The sequence below is a fragment of the Schistocerca serialis genome, chromosome 4 (assembly GCF_023864345.2).
Source record: "Schistocerca serialis cubense isolate TAMUIC-IGC-003099 chromosome 4, iqSchSeri2.2, whole genome shotgun sequence".
Classification (NCBI taxonomy): Eukaryota; Metazoa; Arthropoda; class Insecta; order Orthoptera; family Acrididae; genus Schistocerca; species Schistocerca serialis.
Window position 1 is genome coordinate 369,673,574 of NC_064641.1, and position 25,012 is coordinate 369,698,585.

A 25,012-nucleotide genomic window follows, 5' to 3' on the forward strand; every position below is an offset into this window, starting at 1 on the left:
TAGCTAACAGTTGATTTGAGAATCATGACAGAAGGTTGTATGCGTGGAAGAGGACTGGAGGCCAGAAGGTTTCTGATTGATTATATAACGCTTAGACAGAGATTTAGCAACCAGATTTTAAATTGTAAGACATTTCCAGGGGCACCTGTCGGCTCTAACGATAATTTATTGGTTATGAACTACAGATTAAAACTGAAGAAAGTGCAAAAAGGCGCCGTGCGGTTAAAGGCGCTGCAGTCTGGAACCGCAAGGCCGCTACGGTCGCAGGTTCGTATCCTGCCTCGGGCATGGATGTTTGTGATGTCCTTAGGTTAGTTAGGCTTAACTAGTTCTAAGTTCTAGGGGACTAATGACCTCAGCAGTTGAGTCCCATAGTGCTCAGAGCCATTTGAACCATTTGCAAAAAGGCAGGAATTTAAGGAGAAAGAACCAGAGGCTGTAGAGGGTTTCGGAGGGAGCATTAGAGAACGATTGACAAGAACAGGAGAAAGATCTGAAGCAGAAGAAGAATGGATTGCTTTGAGAGATGAAATAGTGAAGGTAGCGGAGGATCAATTAGGTAAAAAGAATTTAATCGATGAATAGCAGCAAATGAAGCAGACGAAGATGAATACAAATAAATGTAACGATGTAGAACCATGTGTCATTAGGAATACGGTATATGCTACCTAAAGGAAAAGAGATCTTTGGAGAAAAAATAACCACCTGTATGAATAATAAGAGCTCAGATGGACAAACCAGTCCTAATTAAAGAAGGGAAAACAGAAAGGTGGAAGGAGGATATAGATGGTCTTTATAAGGGAGATATACTTGAAGGCAGTATTTTGGGAAGCGAAGAGGACGTAGAGGAAGATGAGAAGGGGGATGTGAGACTGCGTGAAGAATTTGACAAAGCATTGAAAGACGTAAGTCGAAATAAGGCCCCGGGGGTAGACAACATCCCATTAGAGCTACTGATGGCCTTGGGAGAGGTGGAGAGCCAGTCATGACAAAACTCTACCATCCGGTGTGCAACATGTATGAAACAGGGGAAATACCCTCAGACTTCAAGAAGAATACAATAATCCCAATTCCAAACAAATCAGGCGTTGACAGGTGTGAAAATTACAGAACTATCAGTTTGATAATTCACGGTTGGAAAATACTAACACGAATCTTTACAGAAGGCAATACTTACCCTACGACTTATCTAAGAAGATAGGTTAAGGAAAGGCAAACCTGCGTTTACAGCATTTGTAGACTTAGAGAAAGCTTTTGACAATGTTCACTGGAATACTCTCTTTCAAATTCTGAAGGTGGGAGGGGTAAAATACAGGGAGTGGAAGACTATTTACAATTTGTACTGAAATCAGATGGTAGTTATAAGAGTCAATGGGCACAAAAGGAAAGCAGTGATTGAGAAAGGAGTGAGATAGTGTTGTAGCCTGTTCCAGATGTTACTCAATTCTATATACTGAGCAAGCAGTAAAGGAAACAAAAGAAAAAAATAGAGTAGGAATTAAAGTCCAGGGAGAAGAAATAAAAACTTTGAGGTTTGCCGATCACATTGTAATTCGGTCAGAAAGCAAAGGACTTGGAATAGCAGTTAAACAGAATGGACAGCACCTTGAATGGAAGAAATAAGATGAACATCAGCAAAAGAGAAACGAGGATTATGGAATGTATTCGAATTAAATGCGATGCTGAGGGAATTAGATTAGGAGATGAGATACTTAAAGTAAAAATGAGTTTTGCTATTTGGGAAGCAAAATAACTGATGGTCGTCGAAGTACGGACGATATAAAAAGCCGGCCGCGGTGGTCTCGCGGTTCTAGTCGCGCAGTCCGGAACCGTGCGACTGCTACGGTTGCAGGTTCGAATCCTGCCTCGGGCATGGATGTGTGTGATGTCCTTAGGTTAGTTAGGTTTAAGTAGTTCTAAGTTCTAGGGGACTGATGACCACAACTGTTAAGTCCCATAGTGCTCAGAGCCATTTGAACCATTTTTTTTGAACGATATAAAATGTAGACCGGCAATGGCAAGAACAACATTTCTAATGAAGAGGAATCTGTTAACATCAAGTATAGATTTAAGTCTCAGGAAGTCGTTTCTGAAAGTATTTGTATGAAGTGTAGCCATTTATGGAAGCGAAACATAGACGATAAACAGTTTAGACAAGAAGGGAATAGAACCTTTGAAATGTGCTATAGAAGAATGCTGAAGATTGGATAGGTAGACAACGTAACTAATGAGGGGATACAGAATAGAATTGGCAAGAAGCGAAATTTATGGTACAACATGTTTAAAAGTAAGAACCGGTTGGCAAGACACATTCTGAGGTATCAAGGGATCATCAGTTTAATATTAGAGGGAAGCTTGGAGGTAAAATTCTTAGGAGACCAAGACATGAATACGGTTAGCAGATACAGAGAGATGTAGGTTGCAGTAGTTACTCGGAGATGAAGAGTCTTGCACAGGATAGAGTAGAATGAAGAGCTGTATCAAACCAGTCTTTGGATTGAAGACCACAACAACACTAACATAATGTTGAATATAAAATTGAGTATTTTTGACTGATTGTAATGCGGAAGACTGTTATATGATAATTAAAAGTATGTTGCCTAAGTGCCTTAGCAATCAAAAGAAAGGTACCACTGAATTAAAATCATAACTGAATATTCTTTATGTATGCCACTACTGACTGCAACCTCTGTCACCACCGTATTTGGCATGCAGTCAGTTGTGATAAAAGAATAGTTTAGCTGGATCTGCTCCTGTGAAATATCCATCGTGGTTAGGAATAAACTCTCACTATCTATGAAGACGGATGTAAACACTAAGGTAACTGGCACTTTTCTTACTCCCAACCAACATACAGGTGAAACTAAGGACGTAAAAACCAAAACTGTCACAACCGTGTCCAATCTACCTTAGTGTGATACACGAGAAAAAGCAGTGCTCATATTCTATATCCGTTAAGTCCACCGGTGAGAGATATTCCCACTCGTATCAGCGGTTCCATTTCATCTCATACAAACTCCTCACGCATTCAAATATATCAGTCCTGTCCGTGAACAGTGGATTGTTGACTAGTGGAAAGTATCGTTTCACATACTTTGAGATGTGCTCGTACCGTGGTATTACATACGAAAGTATAAGGGGAAAGATTACACTAAGAGACTGACTCCCATCCCAGTGTCTAATTTTATTTCGTTTCATTTCGTCTATCGCGTATTTAAAAACCTGCTGCCTATTTTAAAAATCGGGTTATACAATTTCCAATTTTACATGCTACAGCACATTTTTCCACATTTCTAACAAAATTTGTTTTCAGCAGTAAAACAAAAGCAACAAGAACACGTTAATACTGGTATGAAATGAATACAATTTGAGGAAAACAAAATAGAAACAGTTTCCGTATTTAATAAGAAGCTAACAGGTGACATGAGAGGTTTTTTAAAAGAAGAAGGTGACCTACTACCTACTCCCGGTGAGAGGGCATTGGAACAACTCCGAGCCAGACCCAGATGGGGTAGCAATTTGCTTGGATCTAAGTACAAATTGTATTGAATTACGCTATTTACAAGTTTTCATTATACGTAATAAATCAGTATTAATTTCTCATATTAATTTTACAATTATAATCCTGTTTCTAGGAATGCATCGTAAGAATGATCTGTTACGGGTAATTTAGAGCTTAATTGGCATTTGACAGTAATATGACTTTCCTGAATAATTACTGGCAATGACATGGCTTTCTGTGTGGGAGGGGAGCTTCGGAAGTTCGTTGAGCCTCCGCTTCCAAAGAAGATTTAGACCAGTATATTTCTGTAATATAATCCGTTATGAAAATAAAACTCAGCAATTATTTGTGTGTTACTTATTTATAATTACAATTCTTAACCATTTTTTATAGTTGGCTGATGTTGTATATACACTTTTAGTTTTCATTGTTCTATTGTTTACTTTTACTTTATTCTGTGTACCCATGTTGTCTTGGTCTGAGTTTGCTCAGTCATCTGAGTCAGTGGTTGTGTTGTTGGTCGGAATCGTTCCATGTACTGTGACCGAGCGAGGTGGCGCAGTGGTTAGCACACTGGACTCGCATTCGGGAGGACGACGGTTCAATCCCGTCTCCTGCCATCCTCATTTAGGTTTTCCGTGATTTCCCTAAATCGCTTTAGGCAAATGCCGGGATGGTTCCTTTGAAAGGGCACTGCCGATTTCCTTCCCCATCCTTCCCTCACCCGAGCTTGCGCTCCGTCTCTAATGACCTCGTTGTCGACGGGACGTTAAACACTAATATCCTCCTCCTCCTCCATGTACTGTGTTGTCCTATAGGGTGATCCCCTATTTATTCTCCGTCTCATTGAAACCTTCCCGTCTCCTCTATATCTCTTTTGCTACGCAACCTTCCCTTCTACAACAACCTATGAAACCCTCCCTTAGGATTTCTATCTTTTGATTAATAATAACAAATGAAATCTTCCCTTTGAAATTTAATTCTCTTTCTCAATAATTATAAGTGCAATCTTCGCATACAAATTTAAATGCTGCTTTTTAAAAGTGATTTGCTGATTATTTCGACGAAACATAGAATGTGTCGTCGTCGTGGCCCTCAGTCGTTACCTGCAATAACCCAAAACTGTTCCTTACCTTTTTTACTGTTACTGGATCACCATCTGACTGCTACAGCGAACTGCGACATGAGTATACTTACTCTGTTTTACTATACTCTATTGGCTGCTGGTGGGCTGTCATAATAAGTGGCTGTATTTATTACCAAATCTGACATTATTCTTTAATAGCAAAGCTGATGTTATTCTTTAATTAGTTTGACTGAAGTTACGTAATTCATAGTTAAACTTTTTCTTGACAACAGTACAATTTGGCAAAGTTTTACGTTGATGGTTTTTGGGATGGATTATAATCAGTAATGCAATATTGCTGGCAAAAATTAATTACATTCTTAAAACGATTCTTCCAATATTTAATGTTGGTAATGAAATGATTTTACAAACGTTCAAATGGGACTTACTTCGCACAATAATCTTACAACTAGCATTGCGCAAACATATCTTCAGTAGTCTCGAGTTTCTCAAAAAATAATTGAATAATATTTGTTCCTCTTATGATAATAGTTAGCTGATGTCTCTGTACATCCGTTTATAATCTCTTGTAAATCATAGTTGCAGGCTGGCAGGCACTCTGCTCCTCTCAACCTCTCGCTTCAGATCTGCTACCGACTCGCTTCACATCTCGCTTACTACTGACTTCCTACGAACGCTAAAGTGCGGTCTCTCCTGCCAACAATGCTTTCTGATGCAGACAATCCCTGATGCCATTACAAAATGTATCAATGCGCGGTCCTTCCCGCTCTTTTCTTAAAATGTATCCACACGCGGTCTCGCCCGCCATTTTTAAAATTATATCAATGTGCGGTCTCTCCCGCCAACAATACTTTGGTGCATACATTCCCTGCTACCACAATTATTACCAAAATGACAACTATTCATTATTCCTACTTAATCCTATTAATAAAATATAAACATCTTTCATAAATTGTGGTTTGACAATAGACAATAGAATTATACACGTCTTACATCTTGTACGGTCGTTCCTGTCTGTATGCCGTGTTGAGTACTAGTGAATTTTTTTCTGTAATGGTGCTTAGTTCTAACCAGTCACCTTGCTGTCTTATCCTCTGTCGTATGTCATTGCCGTGCTGTTGTGGTCGTATGTGTCTAACTAATATCAATCGCCCTGTGGCCGTGTTATTCTTTGTGGCGTAAGGAGACTTAGACAACTTGCACCTCCAGGGCCCAGACTTTCCTACAGCCAAGCAGGCACTCAGCTTTCACAGTAGTTCACTTGATGGGCGATTGCCCCATATTATCAGAAGCAGCTGATTTACAGAAACGGAACGCAACTACTATGTCTCTGTTCTAACTCGCCGCCTAGTTAACAAGTGCTGCCACAACAGCCGCCTCGGCCTCCACTACCCATTAACCATCGCAACGTCTCTCCCAGACCGTAGGAGAAGAGCGATGGACAAAATACACTGATTAAAAGGAACCGCACCACCGAAAAGTAATTAGTGTAAGGTAACGAAATTTCGGGAACACATTTGTCCAGGTAACATATTTAACTAATTAACACTGCAATATCACAGAGAAATGAAAGCATGATATAAGCCATTGCAAATGGAAATGCTGATACATCAGTAACCGCGGTAACCACCACAAAGTTACATGCAAACATTCTTGCCTCTTGTTGCACAAGGACCAGTTGTCAGTTTGTGGGATGGAGTTCCAAGCCTATTGCACTTGGTCGGTCAATACAGGGGCGGTTAATGCTTCTTGTAGAGACGCTGAAGTTGTCGTCCAATGATGTTCCATATGTGCTCGTTTGGAGACAGATCTGGTGATCGATTGGGTCGAGGCAATGTGTCGACACTGAGTAGAGTATGTTGGGTTACAACAGCTTGATGTGAACGACTGTTATCCTGTTTGATAACACCCATAGGAATGCTGTGCATGAATGACAGCACAACACGTTGAATCACCAGACTGACTTAGAGATTTGCAGTCATTGTGCGTGGGACAACCACGGGAATATTTCTGCTGTACTACGAAATCGCATCCCAGACGATAACTGCAGGTGTAGGGATAACGCGTCTAGCAGCAGACAGATTCATTACAGGCCCTCAACTGTCCTCCTTGTAACCAACACACGTCCGTCACTGGCACCGTGGAAGAACCAGTTTTCATCAGAAAACACAACAGACCTCCAGTCTGCCCCCGAATGAGCTCTCGCTTGACACCGCTGAAGCGGCAAATGGCGGTCACTTGGGGTCAGTGCAAGCACGCTACAGGGGGTCTGGTTCGGAACTGTCCTTGAAATGACCGATTTGCAACAGCTTGTTGTGTAACTGCGGTGCCAACTGCTGTTCAGATTGGCGCTGCAGATACATTACGATGTTCCCAAGTCATACGCCGAACACGATGGTTTTCCTTCTCGGTAGTGCCACGTGGCAGTCGGGATCCGGTCTTCATGCTACGATATGTTCCCACTACCACAGCTGCGAGTAACCGTATATAGTGGCTACATTCCTGCCAAGTCTTTCTGCAGTGTCGCAGAAGGAATATCCAGTTTCACGTAGAACTATTGAAAGACATCGTTCCAGCTGACTGAGGTGTTGATAATGGTCTCTTAGTCGCCTTAAAGCAGTTTTCGACCAACATCAACTCAATACGCCCAATCTCAAAGTTAACTATCGCTCAAGACCGTTACAGTTTGTATTTAAAGCAAACCTGATTTAAATCCTCGTAGTGGTGCTACTAGCGCCGTTCCTATGCGGCTGATGTGAAATTTTAATAGACAACTTCTTTCACATGTAAAACCACGCCTACCTACTCTTGTTTATATAGCACAATTCCTTCATAGTGGCCGGCCACCGTGGCAGAGAGGTTCTAGGCGCTTCAGTCTGGAACCGTGCGACCGCTACGGTCGCAGGTTCGAATCCTGCCTCGGGCATGGATGTGTGTGATGTCCTTAGTTTAGTTAGGTTTAAGCAGTACTACGTTCTAGGGGACTGATGACCTCAGATGTTAAGTCCCATAATGCTCACAGCCATTTGAACCATTTGAACCTTCATGGTGTTGCGATTATTTTTCCGTCAGTGTACATTTTCCTCCCAAACATTGACCCTACGAAACTTAGCCTTGCAGGGCGCGTCAGCAACAACGGAAGGACTAAATCAAGAGAGACCCTCTACGCGAAAGGCGTATGGCCTATGCTCTATTTTTGGAGCTCCCCAACACAACAGCTAATCCCAAAATATTCGACCAAAATCAACCTACACTCGAGCATAAGGGTTTAGATTCTACAGACGACCACTGCAAAATACGCAGAAATAGCGAAATGCTAGCAAGATGGGCGCAGATGCTGAAGATAACTTCATAGCGCCCCGCTCTTCGATGCACCTGACACTCGATATCGCTCCTACTCAGAAGAATGTCCAGCGTGAGAGAGTCCAAACCACGTTCCGTGGACTTAAGCCTCAGATACCGGGTGGTTACAACTAAAGTGCATCTACTCTCAGACGTCCACTGTGCGCTGTGTTTAAAGTATAGCAGCGAAACTTGATAGATATGCTAACGTGTTAACGCGGAACAGATTTATGCTGGAAAAAATTAGTTCCAATTCTCGCCAGCAGTGCAAACCTGGCACTGTACAACATCTTGTCGACGTCTCCGGTGTTCATATTGAACAAAACTGTGTCTTTCTTACTTGTCCCATCTTTGCGAACCACGACAGTTTCCTTATCCGTTACACGTGGGAAAATTTCTGTATGTGTTACGAAATGCGTGATGCAATACGTAACTGCAATGGTATATTTTAATAAAGACGATCGATTTCGGTCCAGAGTCACACCATCATCTGATCCGAAAACCGAATCTGCTATGCATTTGCGTAATTAGGATAACAGCTATCAGATAAATGTTGTTCCTGAACTGATATTCGCTTTAAATAGGTATCGCTATATAACATTTATTTGTAATGTCTGTGATTGAACAATGTACATCTTATAATTATTATTTCATATACGCGAATGCATAGCTGAGATGGCTTTTGGACCCTGTGATGGTCTCATCTTACACCGAAATTGATAGTCTCTAATAAATTATGCCGTTTCACTCGTACCATAACGCAGCTCTTACCATTCATTGAAGTTGTACGACACCACCTCCGTAACATATTTCAAAATGTCTTACTTGCATTCACTGCGCCACATTTGCACCTGTCAGCCAAGATTGGAACTAATTCTTTCCAGCGTAAATCGGCTACGCGTTTAGGCATTAGCGTACGAGTATCTACCAAGTTTAACTTCGTTACGATAATTACAGCTCACACTCGACCTCCATGAGAAGTTGCACTTTAATTGTAGCCACCCAATACAAACATACGAATCTGTAACAATAAACCTTAAACAAACAGCGCCTTATACATTTATATTAAATTTCCATCAATCTATTCATTGTTGCCGATTTAGATGACATCTTTTTTCAAGAGCTTGTCAACCGAAAACTAACAGCTGCACTAGGCTACGACGTAATTGTCAACGTAGGACGAGACCCAGGCACTGTGATCATGATCAAACAAGGAACCCGTACCTGAAGCGATAAACATTTATGCTCGTCCTGAACGAACCGCATAGCTGAAAGTTCTATGGTTGTTCACCGGATTCTGTTGTTCGGCGTTTCATTTGCAACTAATTTGCTGCATTCTGCCCCATCCAACCACTGCTTCAGAATTTTTTTCAACAGTTACCCCGTCATCAACACGTTGCTGACCAGATGATACTGCCAGTGGCCATTTTTCACGAATCAAGGTGGTCGCTTTACACCTCTGACAGTTACAGGGAAGATGGTCATGCCAGTACATTCTCAGAAATTGACTGTTCTATGTGGTAGGCAAGTCTGGATACGCTGGTATCCCAAGTATTACCCATTCTGCGCTAGAATGACCACCCGACGTTTTTACAAGGTCTGTTGCATCTCACTCACATGCCACACAGAACTAATACAGTTGCCATACCGACAAGACAGTTTTCTCTCAGAATCAGTGGATGGTTCAGTTGCTCATAAAGCTGACGGTTCATTTCCCTTGAGCTGAAAAAACTGTGAGACAAAGCAATTGAAATGTTTATTGAAATTTGAGTGTATAACATTATCCCAAGAATAACGCTTACATTAGGAGCGTGTACAGAAGACACCACTTGAGATTTATGTTATAGCAATTTTACATAATTGCTGAAGAAAAAGGTCGCAATAATACTTGCGACAAATCATAGCCGCTTCCATGGTTCAACCTTGTGCAATTCCATATTGAGCCCAGTCTCAAATTATGCACGCTTTAGGGAATTTTCTTCATGATACTTTGGTCCCTCCTAACTTCTTGTAACACGTCTTGTTCGATTTGACAGAGTTTATCTGCGGCCTGTTTTAAGAATATGAAATCTTCGTCTCCATCGATTTTTTCCGTTCCGATTTTACGACATTTTCCACCTCACTTTCATTTTCACCTCTTATCTAGTTGCAGTTTGTGTTTCTTTTATCACGTAGGATTGGCTTCTACAGTACTTTGCTGCTGCTTGTTCAACCTTGCCTTCAGATGGTTCCCTTGCTCCCGTCTCGCCGTGACCTAGGCTTCCTCTGTCCGCCTCGCCGATTGCTTCTTTCGGACATGTCCGAAGGAACAGATATCGTTTTGATCCAGCAGCCACTATGAATTAAGAAACAAAGGAATTACACACAATCGCTGCCAGTGGGCACTGTATAAATCAACAGTGAAAGTTAAAAATTCGTCTCGGATCAGGATTCGAACCCGGGCCTCCTGCTTATTAGGCAGAAGTGCTGAGCACTGTCCCATCCGGACACATCCGCCAGAAACTGCACGAACTACCCAGCACGTCTTCCGTCAGACCCAAATTCCCAACTTATCCACACAGTAAAAACGTACTGACCCTTGTCCATTCATCTCTTGAAAGCGGATGCACACCATGCTCGAACTCTTACAGGAATCGGCGAAATGCCGAGAGTAATAACAATAATGTGCAAGGGTCACTATATCAGTAGTGTGCGGATAAGTTTAGAATGTGCGTCTGACTTCAGGCATGCTAGGGTAGTCCGTGCATTTTCGATGACCACTGTGTCCGAATGGCACAGTGGACAGAACTTCTGCCTACTAAGCAGCAGACCTGGGTCCGAATCGCAGTCCAGCACGAATTTCAACTCTCCTTATTGATTTAATCAACGTCCACTCGCAGCCAATGTCTGTAATTCCTTTGTGTTTACAGAATCTGAGGTTACTTCTATGAATCGCGTAGATGATGTATAGGGGTGAATCAGAGCTCCACGAACAAACTTTCTAAAGTTTTGCAGTTATACTTTTGTGGATAATTTGGTACAAAGAGCCTATAGCCTCCGGCAACTCATTGCAGAGTAGTAATTTAATTATAATTCATTCACTTTCTTACCAAAATCATCCTTGTTTCTGTCCAAGTACCTTCACAACAGTGAAGAGACCTATAAGACGCTATAACCAAAAGGTACCACACACAACAAAGAGTAATGAATAACCCTCAGATGCAAAAGACTAACGTGGCCCTCGTTGCGGGAGAAGTTCAACACAGTGCCGTTGTGCCTTTTTTCCAGTGCATTCAGTGAACCCATACACGACGTGCATATATCTGTAACCAAGCACTCTTACACATTGTGAACAGTCTCTGGCAAAGAGACCAAGAGACAAGCAATTGCAGAGATCAAACTTCGCTTCTCAAAATGCAAGGACAGAACCATCACGTCATTCAGACAACTGTAACTATGCATCCAAAACAAAAAGCTCAAAAAACGTAAATGTTCACAGCATTCTACCAAAGGTCTTGAAATAAAAATACAAGTATAATAAACCTTCTTGCACCTCACCGCTCAGATAGTATGCACACTTGTGAATATCTTTGTCTCCTCCAGCGCAACAATGCTCTGCTCAACAATACAGCTCTGAGTTACAACAACGCAAACGTGCTGCGATTCCCAGAGATACACAGGTTTGCTTCACACAGAGAGCATTCCAGAGGGCCCCTAAGAGCTACAACTCCAAGAATCGCTTTTGGGAAAATGAATGTGTAGTTTTTCAACGACACAGACTTTATTTATGAAAATTAGCAGTAAAATCAGCAACAAAATGTACGCTTCCACATACACCATATCCTTTACACCAAACATAAACTGCCTCGTCAAGGTCAACCCGACAACGGCTACGCGTTCTCACAACAAAAGGCGTTTTGACATTGAAATGATATGTACCAATATCTCAATTATACACTTCAGACACATCAAACGTACGGTAAGTAATTAAATCACGACCACGGAAACTTTCAGTGCCACCGGCTTCACCAGTACTACCATATTGAACAGTGGACCGATGAGCAAGCCGTTTGGTCCCTTTGCCCCTTTCAAACCCACCAACCAATGGCAACAGTCAGTCTACGGCTCCCATGCGAAAAAGTATCAACTCTATTAATACTAAAATTCAGTACTTCTCCCAGAAAAACACGAGGGCCATCCACAGCATCTACTCAGAAACACTAGTTGCTGATGTTCTACCTGTGCTCCGCGCATCGTTAACAATCAGCAGGCCTACAATAGTAATCGATTCAACCTTTACCTTGTTCACATCTTGGCGCCATTGCTTATTCATTTGTAATTCCGTACAAACTTCTCCCCATCGTCACTTCATTTCTTATGTGTTGATGTTTTGTGCTTTGCTCTATTCGCCTAAATCAGTGCTCTGTGCCTGCATAATTCTGAATTCATTATTTTGTACCTGAAATTGTTGTGACATGAGGTTTTTGAAGCAACGAAATAAAAAAAAGGACGAAGATGGCGTGCCTGCTGCGGGCATAGTTTTCATTGCCGTGGGTTCAGTGGTCTCCTGCGTTACCCAATTTTCTGGTGAGGGGAGATCTTACCCCATGTTGAGGCTCCCTGTTCCTGCTTTATCTCTCATGGCCTCCGTGGTCAGCACATCCGATAGGCACGGAAACTGTTTCTGATCCCATATTGCTTGAGTGCTCACTTTCCATAAACAGAACACTCTGGTCCTCTGAAACATTTTCTGTTTCCCTTCCGAGGTCGTTATTTGACGCGCTAACGCTCTGTTCACAATCCATCTCATATAACTTTCGAGGTTGGGATCTCGAACGTCTAACCCTGTCACTCTACTCAGAGTAGCAACCGATATAGCTCAAATACGTTTTAACAAAGCAACCTTAGACCTGAAAAGTTACTGATCGTAGACACCTATTATTTCCCGCGCACACACGTATCATTAACACATTAAATTACTACCACTTGAAATAAACATGAAAAATCACAAGAAGACAATGCTGCTGTTTACAATGCGAGAATTACAACGCTGTGATGTCATAGATCAAGAAAGTGCATTACTCCTGCAATAAAAAATTACACGTTAACCATCTCCAAGGGTCTAACGCTTCCCAAAAGATCTGCTGTATCTAAAATATTCTGGCAACCCCACATAAAAGACGCCAACGGTTTAATAACTGTTCAAATGTCTAAATATTAGAAGTTGATTATTTAGTGAAGTTATCTTTTGCTTTATTACAGGAAATTTTCTTAGCCTTTATTTTCAAAATGGACAAATACGTTGCATAATACCCTATAACTTCTCCTGAAGGAGAAGTACTCAGAAGTACCATAAGTTATAATTCGATTTTCGACCTATGTTCCATCTCAAAGGAAATCAACAATAGACATCTTTCTACCAGAGATCAGATGGATCGATCAAGCATTGATCTGAACTACATGCTTCCTAGTAACTTTCTCTCATAGGGTGCATGGAGCTAGCGATCACAGGATGATGGAAGACGTGCTTTTAGGAACATTGGGGAAAAGCTTAACGAAGTAAACTGAGACCTACAGGATATTTATTCTCGAAATGGGGCATACGCCTCAGATTCATTAAACGTGGAACGCGCATAATATCCTAACACTTTGGTTCCAAAATCGTAAACTCTGAGATTCATTAAACGTGAACGTGTATAAAATGCTAACACTATGTTTCTGTAAGGGTAAACCCTATTAATCATCATTATTCAGCGAGGATTACGCTAAATCACGGACGCAACATGGACCTTGTATGCTCCCACGTAAATACTCAAACATTTGACACAATAATCGAAGATGACGTTCATCATTTTCTAGCCAAAGTTCAGTCGACAAGATCGCAGCGGAAAGAAACACGAACCGCATTTGGAATAATGATACATAAAGTGAATCGTGACAATGTAAAGAACAATTGCCGCCCAGTCTGAATTTAGTTAACTCATACGAAAATTGTTACCCGCAAGAACCTCATAATGGTTGCAACAAATGACTTTACAGTTACAGAAAGTTCCTAACTCGAAAAATGTAACTCCCCGATTCATTGTGCGCAAGAGAGATACATCATACTCACCACAGACGAGCTCTGAACGTCTTTTGTGATTGACCAACTCTGTCCAAATTCCAACCTGCCTCGCTTCGATGCACATAGACCCGAAAAACTGGATGGGATGAACAGACAAATCAAAAAGATGAATTTTTCAATGCGCCTACTTCAATTAGAAGGAGCCAATCGCAAGAGCTGATAAAACCCTCGTTAGCGACCCATAAGCTGGCTTTGAAAGTTAAAATCGATCCCTGTTCTCAGGCTTCTGCTTCTAAGCTGTCAAGAAACGCCAACTGAATTCACCAAGTTACATGCGTTTAACCCAGCACTCATCAATGCTTAGGACAGATGGTTACATGGCCACGGTGTGCTGAGTAACAAATGAAATGAAAATCATAATAAAACGCAACTCAGTTTCCGTTCTTAGCGTGATCCTCCTCCCTGTCATGAAAAGTATGAGAAGACACAGGCAGAGAAAAGAGACCCTGTAGAACTTGATAAAACCACAGAATTGTATGAAAGGTGGATTTACTGACACCTTTAGAGGGGGAAATTCAGTCGCAACATTCAAGAGATGACCGAAAACCTTTGTCGGACTTGAGGGATGGAACCATTTTATTTTCAGATCGATATTGTTCGTTTTCCAAAAACACGTAAAATTTTATGAAATTGTGTGGTCTTTCATCCCCTATTCGTGAGAGCTCATCGGGCTACCTAGAACAATGCTCTTTTTAGCCAAATATCAAAAGAGTCTGAAAATGAGGAAAAGGGTTCTCCATTGTGAATAACTAGTAGGATACTTCCGTGATTACCCTGATAACCAAGGGAAACCTCCTTGAAACCTTCTTAGGAACAGGGTGGTTGTGACTTGTTTTATGTCTGGGAAAATGATGCCCACTGTGACAATAAGAAAAATAATATTTCGTTCGCATATGTGTGTGTATGTGTGAACGAGAATCAACTTAGATTTGCTGGCGAGATCCACACTAGTACCACCAAGTAAATTCATGAACATTCAATTAATTTCACCTCCGAGAATGCTTATAAGTAGCAGGTCTCACAAAATGAATCAAAGCAGACTTTACACTGAAATGTCTACTACACTCAGTACGTACATGCCACAATTCACATTGTTCTCACCGCTGTTTGGTGTCAATTTTTTTCGATGATAAAAGACATATGCGTGGTGGTTGCTTCTAGCTGATGGAGGTCAAGAATGGAGGCTACAATCGTTGGCCCCGCTGTAGCTCTATCTAGTGTCGTACCACTTCTTTCTCGAATTTAGCGAAATTCATCGTGGAAATAACTGATGATGCCAGGATAAAATGGATCCCTGTAGTATAACAGTTTCTGGAAATCAAATATTTGTAGACCTGTTTATGTTTGTTCGGGATGGACCTTAAAAATGCACAAAAACACAGGTTTCATTCACTGCAGCAGCTAATTTATATGTCAACAAAGCTGAGAAAATTTATTGAGAATTAACCGGAAAGAATAAGACGTGCTGTGCCTCACAACTGCACTGCTTATAAATTATTCGTTACGTATACCCATCTACAGAAAGAACATTCCACATCGTGGCGTTCTTCCTCCTAATACGTGCAGCACACCGCACACAGGCTATGAAGTGCTTGATAATCTTAGCCAATTTTTACTTTTGACATTATTACAAGATGTCCGACAGTTAGCACTCTTTTTACACCAGTTTCCACTTCGATAACTAATTTTACAGAATTCTCTGCTTTACCTTTTCGCGCCACTCACGCATCGTGCAAGGAACCACGCCACCGATCGTCATCACATCTACTACTACAACACGTTACCCTTCAACGGTCCTCACCCTTGTGTTCCTCTGTGTAATATCTCTGGATGGAGAAATGATACGACAGAAAATATATGTGTACAATATTTTGACCTTCGATTTACACATAGTTTATTATACAACATGGATGGCATTAACGAAAGAAATGAAAGAGACATGAAAAGTAAATCCCAAGTCGAGTGATGTTATATCGTAATAGTCTTTCCTTGGAAAACTTTGTTTTATTTTTTCATTTCCTACCTCTTACTCGTGTAGGTTGCATGTTAGAATTCAGCCGCTGTAACTTATGATAGTCATTAAAGGCTACTAAAAGGGACCTAGAAACCAGCGGTATAAATGCGCCCCCCTCCCCTCTCCCTCAATGTTGTTCGTAGGTAGATGGGTGGTGGTCATGAACACTCTTTTTATTTCGATGTGAGAAGTAGCCCCTAAAAGCGGATGAATCAGTCAGTCATTGACGATTGGTAAAGAATAAAGAAGGGAAAGGGAAACCACTCCGTTACCGATCTTAAGGATATCCCAAGCAGAATATAACGATGGAGTGTGGTTGCATCGCATTTATAGTATGCACTTATGTTTCTACCACTAAAACCTAGAACAGGTTGTAATGATCCACTTGAGACTCAGAAACTTTTAATTGGAACACCAGGCGAGCTGATAGTGTCACAGTTCGGGATGTTTTGAGAGGATATTTCCTCTTCAGCCTACTTCTTTATTACCAACGGAAACCTCCCGAAAATCTGAGTCAAAACGTTTTTTATTTTAATTCTCTGATTACGGGTACCAGACCATAAATATGAAGCCTGATGTACGTGAATGTAGATTTGTTCTTGGGTATACTGAATAGACGACGACTTCCTCGATATGCGAAGAGTGCCTTACGTTTGCAAAACTAGTGAGTTTGTAGTGATATACCGTAATAGTGTGTCGGTGAGTTGCCGTACTTCTCATCACTTCTTTTATTTTTAGGATGTATTTCAATCTCTGCCTTCATCTGCAGTTTTAACCCACTAGAGCTTCCTTTACTACTATAGAAGCTATTCTTTGATGTCATAACACATCTCGTCGTTCATTTTGTCAATGTTTCCGTATGTTCCTTTCCTCGCTGACTGGGATGAGAACTCCCATTCCTTAAGTTATCAGCCTACCTAATTTTCAACATTCTTCTGTAAACCACGTCAGAAATTCTTCGACTCTTTTGTTTTCCGGTTTTCCCACAGTCCATAATCCTCGACCACAGAATGCCGTGTTTCAAATGTTCATCCACAGAAATGAACCTTGTGCTAGTCTTTTTGTCCTCCTTGCTTTGTCAATAACGGATTATTTTGGTTCCAAGGAAGCAGAATTCCGATTTTGATATTGTTTTTCTCGCTATTATTGTTTCTGCTACTTCTCACTAGTTTTGGCTTTCTTCGATTTGCTCTCAGTCCACATTCTGTACTCATTAGACTGCTTATTCAGTTCGACGGATCGTGCAAATCTTCTTTACTGTCACTGTAGACATCACCGTCATCAGCGATAATTAACATTCATAACTTTTCACCATAAATTTTAATTTCACTCTTCGACCTGTCTTTTATTCTCGTTCTTCGATGTATAGACTGAAAAGTAGGGGCGAACGATTGCATCCCTGTCTTACACCCTTTTTCATCCGCGCACTATGTCTTTCGTACTCCAACACTATTGTTCCCTCTTAGTTCTTTTACACACTGCATGTTACGCGCTTTTCAATTTAGCTTACTCCTACGTTTCTCAGTCTTTAGAACATAGTGCACCATGTTCATTGTCGAATTCTTCTCCCAGGTCGACAAATCATTTGTCTTTATTTTTCTTAAGTCTTGCTTCTATTATCAAGGGCAAAGTCAGGAGCACTTCTCTGTTGTCGTTAGGTTTCCTAACGTCTGCCCCCAGTAGCTGAACCGCCGGCACGATAGCTCAGCGTGTTCGGTCAGAGAGCTGGTTGGCCTGTGTAATAAAAAAAACTGAGTGGAAGGATCAACAACAACCTTGGACGCATGTCATGTGACGTCCGTAACGACCAAACACAACGATCAACAACGAACAAAATGGAGAAAAAATTGTGAGCGTGACGGATTGTCAATCCTCTGGGCCCGGGTTCGATTCCCGGCTGGATCGGGAATTTTCTCTACCTAGGGACTGGGTGTTGTGCTGTTCTCATCATCATGCTTTCATCCTCATCGACTGCAGGTCGCCGAAGTGGCGTCAAATTGAAAGACGGCACTCGGCGAACGGCGTGCCCGACGGAGGCCCTAGCCATACGAATAAATAAAATAAAAACATTTCTTAACGCCAAACTGATCAGCGTCTAACATATCCTCAATTTTGTCCCGTTAGTACTAACAATAAATTACTATTTTATTGTCCTTTAGTCATATGGAAAGCTGATGAAATGAATTATGCAAAAATGATTGTAACTGTCCGTTGCCAAAAAGAAGACGGGACGTGTAGTGCACCACGTGTTACGGACGAGGGCGAAAGGGAGTGAGTTCTCTATTGTGGCGCTGTTGACAGGGCTTTTCGGCGCGTCTGAACTGCCATTCCACCTGGACACCGCGGACAGCTCTACTCCAAGGTTGTCGGAAATGACGCGTGCTGCCATCACAGCGCTGCAGCGGGAGTACAACGGCTTCATCCTGCTCGTCTGCGGTAAGCGCACTGATAAACACAGTGACGAAGGGCTTCCTGACTCACAGCATCCCGGTAGAGGTATGAGCACGTTATCCCCGCTTAACAAAAAAGAGACTTAGTTTTCCGTAACTCTTTACCAGTAGCGTAAATGGAAACGAATAATGAAACTAATGTAATATCTGTTTATACATGTAATTTGTTATGAATATTCCCCACCTAAGGTATGTGGTAAAATAAAACGTATTTTTAACTATTCAGGGGGTTCACTGTAATTAGGGACGCAGCTGAAAGTACACGATATTGAAATCAGTAGCGTTACAACGACCAGGGTCCGCAGATGAATTGTTAGATAAATGCGGTTTTGTTGTACCAGTCCCCGGTGATTACTTGCTATTAATGGTGTCCCATTTACTGAGACGATAATGTTCAATATATAATTTTACATTGCTACTTTAGCATGTGACACATACGTGTAACCCTTACTTTACGCTTGCCCATCTTAAAAGCGTTGCAAAAGCAGTTCGATGCAGTGCTGGTCTAGTCATCACACTGTGTCTGGAATTATTTCGAACTGTTCTGAATCACTTCCAAATTGAATGATGTATGAAACACTGTCCGTTGTGAGAAGTGAGCCAACATTCAGTAGGTGCTGGATATGTCTCCGACTCAAATATAACTAGTTTTGGTTATTAATCAGTGTTAAGAGAAAAGTATGAAATATTGCTATTTCCACAGTATCAAATGAAAGGTAACGTTATGGCACATATGCAGTCAACCACAGCTGATCATTAAAAACTTTTGTATGAATATTATGCACTTATGCATAGAACATTTACATGACAGAAACTATTGCCTTATCGCAAAAATAGAATACGAATATTATTGAATTCGTAGCATATCTATATATACGAACGCTAACTTCTTAAAATTTTATAATCAGCTATTCTACACATACTGTGAAATAAAACTTTCCGATTTTCCCGTAGATTGTGGTTTCATCCCATGTTAAAGTGAATCATAACCTCGTTCGTCTGATATATCTTGGAGTCCTGCGGAAACCTTAAGAACGTGTTTTTTGACCTTGAGAAGGCCTATGACACTACTTGGAGGCATAATTTCCTCAGACAGATCGAAGCATAGGTCGTCCGTGGATTCGGGTTTTCAAGATCCATTCTTTATTTACCTCATTTTAAATATGGCGTTGATGATATGTTGTACATGATAACCAGAACTGTAACCACGAAGGTACAAATGTGACCATTTTTTGGATAGCGATATCGTACTACTTCATAAGTAAGAGGTTCCGTTAAGTGCACTTTATTTATGGATGACTTTCAAATGTTTTTGGTATTTTAGTTTTTGTAAGGAAAAATTATATTTGCTGATGACAGCAACATTACAGTCAGTGGAAAAGAGAACTCCAGAGAACGTGATTGAAACTGTCAAGGATATTTAAAATAGTTGAAATATATAAAGTTACACTGAACTGAAATAAAAACCATCAATTTCAGTTAAAAAATGGAAAAATGATACGTGAAATTAAATGTAGACATACTAAGTGGCAAACAATTTCCAGTTGAAGTTACGCAAATCCAGCGGTATAGTAGCAAACAAGAAGTTATCAGCATGTTATGGCCTTAGAGACCTGTCATCAGTTCATAAGAGCCATGATGTTTTTGTTATACAGTATACCCTTCGGCCATACACTCGGCGACAGATTTCACAAAATGAACAGTTTTCATACTACAGAAAACGGTCGTAAGAATTATCTGAAAAAGTATCAGTCAGGCTCACTGTAAAGTTCTGTTCAAAATTTTGGGAATTATAACTACACCACATGAATATATAGACCATTTAGTTATGCACACAAAGAAATCGCTAACTGCACAAACAGACGTACCCATCACCAAGGAACAAAATTCAGGCTGAACTTTCATTTACCAAGGAGAAAAAACAACAAAAAACTGTACAATAAATTGCTAACGCTAACTTCTTACTAAACCAAATATAAAATCAAATAGTAAACAGTAACCAGGATGACCTATATAGTGAAATATTACTTCAGTAACACAGATTAAGGGTTTCACTCAGAGCGTCACACAAGTAAAAGACAGTAAAACCCTTCTTTAATTTGACGTTTTCACGCTACATATTTTATCCGGAAATCCTACACCAAAGCTTTGATACGGATAATACTAACATTTTAGGCCGTTCTGAGGTCAACATCTGACTCATTTCGACAGGATGCTGATTAAGTTTTTCTAGCAAGCAAACAGGGAATTGTGGCACACCGAATTCAAGCCACGTGTCATTGTCACAATTCTGTTAACATTTGATAGTGTATGTAGAGTTTGTGTAGTATGTGCTGTGACTGGTAATGAGAAGTTAATGAAAATGCACAACCAACTTATTACATTATGAAATAACTTACTTACAAAAATATCTAGACAAACCACTTTTGTACACAAGGGATAAAAAGAACTTGGTAGGGCAGTTGTTAACAGACTGATAAAACTGTACCTCTTCCGTAGAGAAATTTCTGTAACTGTATTGGGTAAAAGGAGGTGGGTAGGAATTTTTAAGTCACGTCTGTATATTCTTAAAAAGATTTCAGCACGTATCTAATTTTACAAATTACTTATTTGAATATAAATGATTAGTTCCACATCATTACGATTTATTGTGCAAATGATCTACGAAGCATAACACTAACCAACTAAATAAAATTCCTTTAAATTGAGATAATATTACACAAATTGGTAGCAAAACCGGATATGATGAGGCTCTTCAGAGGGTCTGCAAGCTTACGTAGGTAGTAAAATTTCATGATAAAACTGACCCTGAAACGAATGAACAAAAAAATTAACCATCAATTCATAGAGCGATGGTTTATAGCTGTTTACATGTTTAATTGATTTAACATATTGTTGTTGAGCAAAAATATCTTTAATGTGTAATGTACAGTGGTAAAACTTAATGACAAGATTGAAAGATGAATTCGATCGGTAAGAAAAATTAACAGGCATGTCATTGATCACCTGATTGCTACAATTTAAAGCCAGATTTAACATGCTGCCACAGTGTTAAAATTATGTACAATGTATAAACTTAATTCAGAGGGTATTAGTAAGGTGGTGCTTAATATCTTGTTTTATTTATTGCTTATTTGTAAATTGGTGCTTACTATCTTGATAGATTTATTTGTGTTTGCTAGACTTTGTGCAATAAAATACGATTACTTTAACTAAAATAGTGGAATTATTTCTATTATCTAAAAAATAAACTATATTGCAGAAAAATTCTAATTTTTCATTTAAAACGTTTGTAAATTAACATACGTGAAGATTCATTCAATCACGTTGCAGGAAATCATTTCCACTACGTTACATGCGCCTTCTTTGCTTATTTCTAACGCAGCTGCCCTAATGGACAAGGCTCATGGGCTAAATCTAGCACAAAAGGCTCTGGACGAGACGCTGGAACTGGAAGCAGCGCTACAAGTCGTACTGGAGCTGACAAACGAAAGTGACACCTTGGTTGTCGTCATGGCCGACCATGCACACAGCCTGAGTTTTAGCGGCTCCCCTCCCAGGGGCAACGACATTTTTGGTAAGCAGCTCTTTCACTTCAAAGATATCCAATATTCGAATGTCGACAACCTAAGAATATCTCATCTGATTTTATAAGTTAACTTATTGTCAATCATATACGCACTTTACGAAAAACGCAACGGCTAGGAGAGCGGTTTCCAGAATAATCGTCCCTCCATACAGAATCCAGCATTGATGGAGGATGACTGCGGCGCTCGGTCAGTACCGGGGGGACGTCAGGCCTGTAGAAAAAAAAATGGTTCAAATGGCTCTGAGCACTATGGGACTTAACTTCTGAGACCATCAGTCCCCTATAACTTAGAACTACTTAAACCTAACTAACCTATGGATATTACACACATCCATACCCGAGGCAGGATTCGAACCTGCTACCGTAGCGGTCGCGCGGTTCCAGACTGTAGCGCCTAGAACCGCTCGGCCACTCCGGCAGGCTAGGCCTGTAGACGGAGGATACCTTTTACGAATCCTTTCGCAGTTCGCGTTTGCGTTAGATTTCAAAATTTTGCACGGTTCCTGTATTACTGCTTTATATGATCACAACAGAGCCATTTTGGCGCAAATTTTTATTATAAAAGTGTCCTCTTTTCTGAAGTCAGTATTGGTAGGCGAAGTGTTTTTCTCACGCTCTCTTTCCTTCATCTAGTCACTGGTGTCCTCAGTACCTCTTAATCACATAGCAAATACTTATCATCATTCCATAATTGTAATGCCAGAAAGGATAAGTCCGGCATCGAGGCTGAACCTCTACGTAATACTCCACTCTCCATCTTCTCGTATTTCGGCCACACCACACTGGAAATAGCTGCTCTGTAACCTGCGTTTTGTGCAAAACCACTTCCCCCTCAGCATATCCGAATTGTTTTCTTTATGTCCAACACTGAACCAGCACCTGTCAATGCCATTCACGTTTTTATCATAGCTGTTTGTTCCTATATTTTAGATCTGGTTTTTTTTTCCTAATCTAACACGTGGTGTCTCACTCTTCCTCTGACCAGTCAACTTCCACCGCTCCATTTCATCCCTTCTGTACTGCTGCCACACATTTCTGTTAGATGTCAGTATTTACCTTTGGCACTAAAGTAATGACTAAAGTAATGATCAAATTGCTTAACACTATTTCAGTAACGCTGATATCTCTGAAATATCATACAATCGTTACTATATTTCAACATCATCATCACGCACTGGTCATGTACTATGGCTATCGTAATGTCGCCTCACCACCGACATCTGCGTGGATGGAAGACAGGCCCTTAAAGCCGTCACCTTGTAAGCAGCAGTAAGTGCAGAAGCAAATGAATTTTGTTTCAATAGGTATCTCATTACATGTTTTGGACATATAATATCCTCTGCAAGTTTGGAAACACCACATGATTATGGACAATGGAAAGTAAATACATTGCATGTTATTGCTTTCTAAGTGAATATGAAACTCAAACAATACATAAGTAAACAAAACCACTAAATTTTGGGTTCCTCAGAATAACCACCCTTTGCTTTAATCACTACCTTGCATACTCTCGGCATGTGATGAGTGAATTTTGCTATGTGTTTCAGTTGGAATTAGTCTCCTTTCTTGGTGCAGGATCTCCCACAACTTTGTCCCACTCGTGATGCCCCGTTTTCGGATCCGCCTGTCCAACTCATCACAAGATAATTCACTTAAAACTTGCGATCTGACAGGCCGTGGTCGATGCTTAAACCTTTCCCCTAACGTTTAATCTCACACTGCGAGAGACATCTTTTGATGGTTTCCTTCCTGCTATGTGACCATGGAGGTTGCTTTATGACATGCGCCGTCTCACTGTCGACTCACTCACTGCTGTATCCCTAGTTACTTTTAGTTCATCAGTCAATTTACGGAAAATTATGAGTCTGTTATGTTTACTGGTCACTACCACGTACTGTTCATGGTATTCTGATGTTATCCTGGATGCTACTGAGTGAGGACGATCATCACAGGAGTCTCTTTCTCGATGCTGGTGTATGGTCTTGACAACTCTTCTGAAGGAAACCTGCAACTTATTTGATATTGTTGAATACTGTAGACTTCTATGTCCAAAGTTATTATCTTCACCCTCGAATCAGAAGAAATTTCAATTACTTTCGCTGCGTGTACTATCTTCTTTCGCAGCATGTCCTACCTTCATACAAACGAAACTGCAAATGAACGCCGGCCGCGGTGGCCGAGCTGTTTTAGGCGCTCAGTCCGGAATCGCGCGACTGCTACGCTCGCAGGTTCGAATCCTGCCTCGGGCATGGATGTGTGTGATGTCCTTAGGTTAGTTAGGTTTAAGTAGTTCTAAGTTCTAGGGGACTGATGACCACAGATGTTAAGACCCATAGCGTTCAGAGCCATTTGATTGTTTTATAAATGAACAGAATTGTAAACAACGTACCTCTACACAGTCGTACCGTCTACCGGGGTCAACTGGCATGTTTAGTATACTGCATGGAAAGTTCAAAGCAGTTTATAGGGAACTGAGCGTTACCAAAATTTACCGGTAAGTATGTATATGTACAATAATTATCTATACAGTACTGTAAGTGGTATTATGAATCGTTCTGTGAGCATACTATTCTGTATTCTAAGTAATAACTCATATAGATCACTGCTATATTGCTCAGTTGTAATATGCAGCATGATGCTGCCAAAATTATGAAGGGTAGTGTACCTGTACAGCAGATAATTGCGCTAAGTTATATCTTTCTTGAATGTAATCACTGCTACTATTTGACTGCAAGTTTGTATTAATCATTTATTTCCCAGTCGCTATTTCGGCTTTAGCGCCTTGCCATTCAAACATGTTTGATATTTACTGAGTTTCTTTCACCATTACATTTGAGTAGGGCTCTACAGCCGAAAACGTAATAGTGGCATAAATAAAAAATTAAAAATTACACTTAAAGGGTGGAAACGATGTTAATCAAAGAG

At 40.6% G+C, this 25,012-nt stretch overlaps 1 protein-coding gene and 1 non-coding gene across 2 annotated transcripts in view; both read left to right on the plus strand.

Annotated features, from left to right (window-relative positions):
- The window catches only part of LOC126474471 (membrane-bound alkaline phosphatase-like), a 151,972-nt gene that overhangs the window by 117,945 nt on the left and 9,015 nt on the right, over positions 1-25,012 (plus strand). Inside the window, exons 5-6 of the mRNA XM_050101944.1 lie at positions 18,350-18,484; positions 21,884-22,075. Of these exons, the coding sequence (XP_049957901.1) occupies positions 18,350-18,484; positions 21,884-22,075 (327 nt within the window). The remainder of the gene's footprint in view (positions 1-18,349; positions 18,485-21,883; positions 22,076-25,012) is intronic.
- Trnaa-cgc (transfer RNA alanine (anticodon CGC)) lies at positions 4,050-4,122 on the plus strand. Its single transcript has one exon. It is a non-coding gene; the product is annotated as a tRNA-Ala (tRNA).